Source organism: Acipenser ruthenus, chromosome 56, assembly GCF_902713425.1.
Source record: "Acipenser ruthenus chromosome 56, fAciRut3.2 maternal haplotype, whole genome shotgun sequence".
NCBI lineage: Eukaryota > Metazoa > Chordata > Actinopteri > Acipenseriformes > Acipenseridae > Acipenser > Acipenser ruthenus.
This window is the reverse complement of record NC_081244.1, coordinates 3,981,422-3,988,714: the sequence shown is the minus strand read 5'-3', so window position 1 is coordinate 3,988,714 and position 7,293 is coordinate 3,981,422. Positions and strand designations below refer to the sequence as shown.

Below are 7,293 nucleotides of genomic sequence, written 5' to 3'. Positions count from 1 at the left end.
ATATTGTGATACTCAATATATCGCGATAATTCCTGGACTAATATCACGATAATGAATAAGTTAATATCGTGACATCCCAAGTCAAAAGTGATTTTCCTTTCAATAACTGCCAAGACCAATTTCAGAAAGCAGCTCACAGAATTGCTTTCATACAACCTTTATCTGCACAAGGTCTTCATTTAGTTTTTACGTGGCTAATTGCGTGCGTGCGCACTGTGCAATCAGAACTGGAAGCAAAACCACATTAACTACATCTGGATGTGACTACCAGAACCCCTGGACTAATTACACTCACGTGGGAAAACAGTACAGGGCTCACATTGATGATACAAAAAGCCATTGTGGGATTCTGAAGCCAGGCTAGTTGAAAAGGTCTTCAGCAGCTTGTGGCTGTTTTAATGAGGTGATGGAAAAATAGAAACAAGAACTGGAAATCAAATAACCCCCTGTATGACGCTCTTTCCATTCGAACTGTAACCAAGGAAACTTTCAAAATGGTGTTGAATATAATGGGAATGTTTGTGCGATGATGTGTCTTTGCGGTGAGCATGTTGCAGTTCAGAGGGTTTGGACTCAGGTCAGACTTGCAGTGTATTTATTCAACAGCTTCCAGGACGTTCTGTTGTTTGAGTAAGCAGACCGCCAACCTCCTCAGGTATAGGAAGCTCTTTATTGAGTTTGAAACTTGCTTACTTTTCATTTGGACGTATTGCACTGCCAAGACTGGAAAAGGACTTAAAGGTACAGCGTCCCATGCGGTTGTCAAGTTTGTTTTTACATATTTACAACTTCTCCACAGCCCAGCGTGCTCAAGTGGACATCAGCAGGGCTAGCCGGTAGCTTACAGTGATTTGTATACAAAATAATAACTCTTCCAGGTTTTGTACTTCCAATCATTATGTACATGTCAAATGTCCAGTTTTCAGGCCCACCTCTTCAGCGGCTTCTTTCCTGTCATAAACCAATCAGCTGCTTCCTCTATTGACTGACATGCTTTCAACCAGTAACATGACCCAGAAGACACTGTGAAATGACCCAGGAAGTGCAAACAGATAAGCTGAGAATAATGCTCAGAAATGGACAGCTTACTACAATCAAAAGTACAAGATATCAGGCTTTAAAACTAAAATACGTGTGCTATAATGTGTTCCTTACCGTTGTAGCTAGTGGAAGTGTAAAATACGTATGCTTTATGGAATGATTTGTTATCGAAATCACTTCAAACTGATGTTGCTGGTACCTTGTTTTCCGTGTCAGACTCTCATAGCCTGTGGAAATAGCATGGTGGCCTGTTGCACTGATCCCAGTTTGGTGATATTGGACAGAGCTGTGCAGATACTCAGATCATCACAGTAATTCCCTTTAACATGTTGTGTGTCAGCAGGTATTAATTGAAACCGTAAACAAGCCATTTAAAACGTGTTAATTACACAACCTTCATTATCCCTAATCTATATAACTGAGTATCAATCAATGGCAATGAACGTCTACACGGATTGATTTAAAAGCTGTTGGAATCAAACATTTCTTTCATCCGTGGACACTGTCGAGAACTTAAACTGATGTGAAACCAACAAATGCAACTGATTAATAACCCACGTGACCTTTCCTTAGAGCTACCAGACATTTACAGCATTACGTATTTCTTTTTCCAGTCTAATCAGAGGTTCAGTCTTGCCCAAGATTACAATACCACAATTCACTGCAGGATGATACATTTCTGAGGAAATTGAACTGATTTTATATCAAAAGGATAAAAGAAAAGGTAATAGACACAGAAGGTGCTGATGGGATGGAATAGGTGACCCAGTCATGCTGTAGAGGCAGACTCATTGGGATCCTTTACTTGACAAAGTTTTGAGATCAATCAGCTACTAGGAACCGGATGATCTGAGATCTGCTGAATTGCTTCCTCTTGTTTGTAAATACCCTTATGTTCTGCTGTTTACCTCTTTATAATGACATCACTTCAGTATCAGACATCTTTTCACACATTCTGTTGCTTTATTTTTTTGTTTTCAAAGACATGAAATGAAAAACACCCAACACTGACAGATAACCTTTCATTTCACTTGTAATTCAAAATTGGAGAGGGTGCGCAAAACAGACATACAGGCCCATCTCGAGGAAGAAGCATTCATGATTTTAAAGCTGAACTCTGTGAATAACAATCAGAATCGTTTGAAGTAAAGCGTGAACCACTATACTGTACCTCTGAACTCTGTGGAAATATACCACAAGGAAAACTATTGTTAACAGCTTTGTAATATCTGCTGTTAATGTGGACCAGATACCACTATCTGTTATGTAACAAGTGCCCTGTAGATGGCAGTGATGTATATATGGGTATGGAGTTGTAACCATTGAAAACAGTATGGGTAAAATACATATGAACAAGAAATTCTGGTTGGACTAGATATTGTGTCCACAAGTCCTGATCCAGGATACATTCAGAATAAATCCATAACAATAAAAAGCTTGATAGTGGTACATTTAGAAATAATAAATAAAACATTTCATCTGAAAGTTTTTCTCACTGTTTCAGCTTTGAATTTAGTTTTGGTTGACATTTTTGTTTATCCAGCGTTCCAAAACTAATTTCAACATTGAGATAGTTCAGATTTTTAGTCGAAACATTTGTCACTGAATTTCTTTTCCCTGGTGATGTGAAATGGTCGTTTTGTACTTTGCAGGCAGTCAGTTCTGTGTTCTGTTCAATCTTCTGGAAAGGTATGTATGTGCTGAGTTCTGTTCAGTCTTCTGGAATGGTGTGTATGTGCTGAGTTCTGTTCAGTCTTCTGGAATGGTGTGTATGTGCTGAGTTCTGTTCAGTCTTCTGGAATGGTGTGTATGTGCTGAGTTCTGTTCAGTCTTCTGGAAAGGTGTGTATGTGCTGAGTTCTGTTTAATCTGCTGGAATGGTGTGTATGTGCTGAGTTCTGTTCAGTCTTCTGGAATGGTGTGTATGTGCTGAGTTCTGTTCAATCTTCTGGAATGGTGTGTATGTGCTGAGTTCTGTTCAGTCTTCTGGAATGGTGTGTATGTGCTGAGTTCTGTTCAATCTTCTGGAAAGGTGTGTATGTGCTGTTTTTTAATTTGTGCACATTTTTTTTTTAATAATGGTTCATAATCAAATCTAAACTTTGAATTAATAAAAGGCACCAAAACAAACCCTGCGTTTTTTACTTCACTGTACCCATCTCAAACCAAGCACACTCTGCAGGTTTTCCTACTATAGGTGTTGTTAAGATTTCAATCAATATATGGAAAGATAATCAGCTTCAAAAGTTAGCAGATATAATATTGATCAGCGATACGGAAGAATATTTGAAAAGCGTCAATTAAAGCAACGCCTCACAGAAGGCTTTTAATGTCATTAAGCAGACAGGGGCTGGAATTAGGGGACACAGTGTTCACTGTGGTACATAGCATTCCAGTTACTACCAATTGCCGAGCAATCGCACAATCTCTTATTTTGTTTGTGAAGATGACTTCACAAAAAAAGGTTATTATCCAGTTGTGTTTCCAGTTTCCAAATAGCACCATTTTGTCACTGCCATTTTCACAATTGTGTCTGTTTTTATTATATTCCACAAGACATTAGGTACTGTTCACATATTAGTGTTCAAATGATGCCACAAGCAAGCTACTTGTAAGTCCTAATAAGTTAAGACAATTGTAAGAGGCTGCAGAAAACAAAACAAAAAAATAAGAACAAATCAAAGCTGCCCTTTAAATTCAAGACCTGTTGTCATTTTATAAATGGATGCTTATACCGTAAAATAACTAGTCAAGAAATCTGACACTGCTTCAAAACGTGTTCCTTTTTAGTTCTTCTGTGACGTCCTAAGAATCATAGGAGGTACAGTAATAGGAATCCCTATGGTTGTTGGGAGTTCCATGTTTCCTGGGAACCAGGAAATAGAAGGCAAATATGGGCTGAAAATGATTTAGTCTGTTACTAAAAAAAAACAAGAGCTGTCTTAGCTTAGGTTCTCGGTACAGTTAAATATTGTTTTCATTAAAGAGCAGCTTTTTATGTTTTTCTTTACAAAACAAAACTGACAATGAAATTGTAAGACACACACAAATAAAGATGACAACGCCAAGGTGTGATGAAACAATGTTCAGGGCTGCTTCTGCTGACACAACATACACAAAAGTGTTTGAGGAATGACTTGGAAATCTCAACACAATCTCAGTGGTACACAGGAAGGCTTTGGAAGAGGGAGGGAAGTTAAAAGGAGGGCTCTACAGGAATGCATGGTCTGTGCTGAGCAGTCAGAGTTAGATTTTTTAAGAAACCATATTCTTCCAAAACAGAGCAGAGAGGCTTCTTTTCTAACTGTGTTGTAGCGTATAATTGTGCAAAGAGACATATGTGCTTAGTAGTTGTAGCAAACAACATTTTTCCTAAATTTTATAGGTTTCTAAGCTTGAAAGAAACACATTTTCATTTTTCATTTCAAATCGTCTGGTCCTAGACTAGGTTAAAGAAAGTTCTCGGTCTTCAGGGTCAAAGCCTCTTACTGGCTGCCAAGCCTGTCAGTCATTAGGGGGAGCAGCTGTTTGGTTGCTGACAGGAAAGGTGTGGGGATGACCAGATGACCAAGGACATGCATGTTTGCACATTTGTGAGCTATAAATTGAATTGGCATGAAGAAAGAGTCACAAGATCCATCACTCAAGGCTTTGATATTGGCTTCTATCCCTGGTTTAGGCCTTTACTAGGATGTCTTGGTCATCTTAGTCTTGGGCCAATATATGAAACTGCATTTTCACAGAAAACAGCTCCACCCAATAAGATAAGCGTACATGCCTCTTCGTGTGGGTATACGATACTCTTACTTCAGAGCGGATGTCGGCTTAATACTGGCTTACAGCTAGAGCATGCATTCAGAATGAGCTGATTTGTGATTTCACCAATGGTAAAAATCTTATCAGCACAGTTCTTTTCTAAAATATTGCACTGGTACCATCTGTAGTTAAGTTGTTGCTACAGAACCCGTTTTTAACTTCCAATCCTCTGTGTTTTGGAATTTCACAACAAAAAGTGGTTAAGAAAATAAATCATATTATAATGTCTTTAATCTCAAGGGGTTAGGGATCGGTCTTAATTAGAGTGGACACTCCTTTTCATCTCAGAGCTGAAGCTATTGTAGTAGACATAATTGGTATTTGTTTTTTAGGACTGTGGCACTGTCATGAAATCAGGATATTTTTATTGTAATTTTACTTCCGTATACTGCATTCTTGTAAGGTTTTATCATGACTCACTATGATATGTAAATTAATCTGTCTTATTGTTACCTGGGTCAACTATGAAGGCTTTTCCAAGTCAATCAGCTCTAACCACTAGGCCATACTGTCTCCCTCCCAATTTCTGAACTGTGTCCACTAGACCACACTGTGTCCCTCCCTCCCAGTTCCTCAACTCTAACCACTAGAGCCACATATCTTGCTCTCTCCCAATCCATCTATACCAATGAGGCTGATTCTCTCCCTCAGTGCCTCATTCTAATCCCTAGGCTGCACCTGTCCACCAGCTCTCATGACAAGCCCATACTACTTTGTGTTGTCAGCTCTAACAGCTACACTCCTCCCCCCTCGTCCTTCCTTCTACAGCTTTTTACACTTAAAAAATATTTATATTAAATAAATAAAGTCTTATTGTTGTGAAATAACACCCCTATTTCACGCTACAATGTAAACACTTACAAAAATAACAGAAATAATAACAATTATAATAATGTTCTTAACAATGACAATAATAACAATGTGCAGAGCTGGTTAGCTCTCTATTACAGTGGAATTTTGAAGCAGTTACGTGTTATGTGCGCTCTCTGTTTTTAGTGTACCTCCAGCCCAGTTCTCTACAAATGGGAGTCAATAGATTGAAACACGCAGAGTTGGGAGAGAGACGTAGAGTTGGGAGAGACGTAGAGTTGGGAGAGACGGAGAGTTGGGAGAGACGGAGAGTTGGGAGACGTAGAGTTGGGAAAGAGACGTAGAGTTGGGAGAGAGACACAGAGAGTTGGGAGAGAGACACAGAGTTCGGAGAGAGACGGCGATTCGGGAGAGAGAGACGTAAGATACCCTTCTTGCTTTTTCCTGGTATTTATTTATTTAAGGCTATTTGGAGGTCCTGCTTTTCAATGACTGCTGTGGGTCAGTACTGAAAATTGTACAAGTTTTAATAATACATGGTGCCTCCAATCAAGTTGAGAGTACATAAAGAGCTTATGAGAAAATGCAACTTGATTAGAGGTAGCAACCAAACCCTTTTAAAAGACATAAAACAGACCCATATTAATGTGTTTAATCTGTTTATATATACTGTGGTGTGGTTTAAACGTTAACAATGCTTTGCCATTGCAGCCGTATGCTGAAACTTGACTTGCACCCAGATTTGTGGTCTTAGGTGTCTATAAAAACAATCAGTATAGGGCACTTCAATTGTTTAACTGTTTGACTAGAAATAAGAAATGACAATAAATTCAATGACAAACGTTTCTCCTAGAAGTCTTTTTCCATGTTGAAATGTTTGTCACTGACTGTATCACTTTTCTTTTAGTGTTTCTCTATTGAGCACGACTGAATGTGTGTAGGGGTGGGTGGTTGGTGTCCGGTTTCTATGGGAGGGCTCATGCTAAGAGCAAACAATGCAGTAGATAGTGACATTTAAGATGACATAACTGCGGGTGGGGGGGGGGGGGGGGGGCAGCCCCCTCTCTATTGGTGTGTTTGAGATGACATCACCGTTGGGGGGCAGCCCCCCTCTCTACTGGTGTGTTTGAGATGACATCACCGTGGGGGGGGGGTAGCCCCCTCTCTATTGCTCATCCTCCCCGAAGACGTCGTTCTGTTTGCGCTTCATGTTCTCGAAGTCGAAGTCGCTTCCTGTCATCCTCTTGTAGATGTCTTTGATGTCGTTGCAGGTGGTCTCGAAATGAGTGGTGGCATCGTAGGAGCGAGACGAGAAGATCTGAGGAAGAGCGGCATTACTGAACGATCCACCCACCTGGGAAATAAGAGTTCCCACAGTGCAAGCACAGCAAAGTCTGATACAGCTCAGTGAAAGCATGGCAAAGCATAGCTAAGCACTGTAAAGCCCAGTCAAGCGCATTAAAACTGCTGTTAAAATGTGAAATGCATATAAGATAATATGCAATCAAGAGCCTGTATAAGCATTCATCATTCAATTAATATTTCTGGTCTCCTATTCCCTTGTGTAGCTGGCTGCTCAGTAACATCATTATTTGATTAATGGTCCTGCCCCCTATTCCCTTGTGTA

The 7,293-nt window shown here is 39.7% G+C and overlaps 1 protein-coding gene across 1 annotated transcript in view; it reads right to left on the bottom strand.

Moving 5' to 3' along the window:
- Positions 1-1,984: 1,984 nt before the first annotated feature.
- Positions 1,985-7,293, bottom strand: part of LOC117404317 (rab GDP dissociation inhibitor alpha) — a 39,482-nt gene continuing 34,173 nt past the window's right edge. The window contains exon 11 of the mRNA XM_034007159.3: positions 1,985-6,984. Within this exon, the coding sequence (XP_033863050.3) occupies positions 6,832-6,984 (153 nt within the window). The 3' untranslated portion in view covers positions 1,985-6,831. The remainder of the gene's footprint in view (positions 6,985-7,293) is intronic.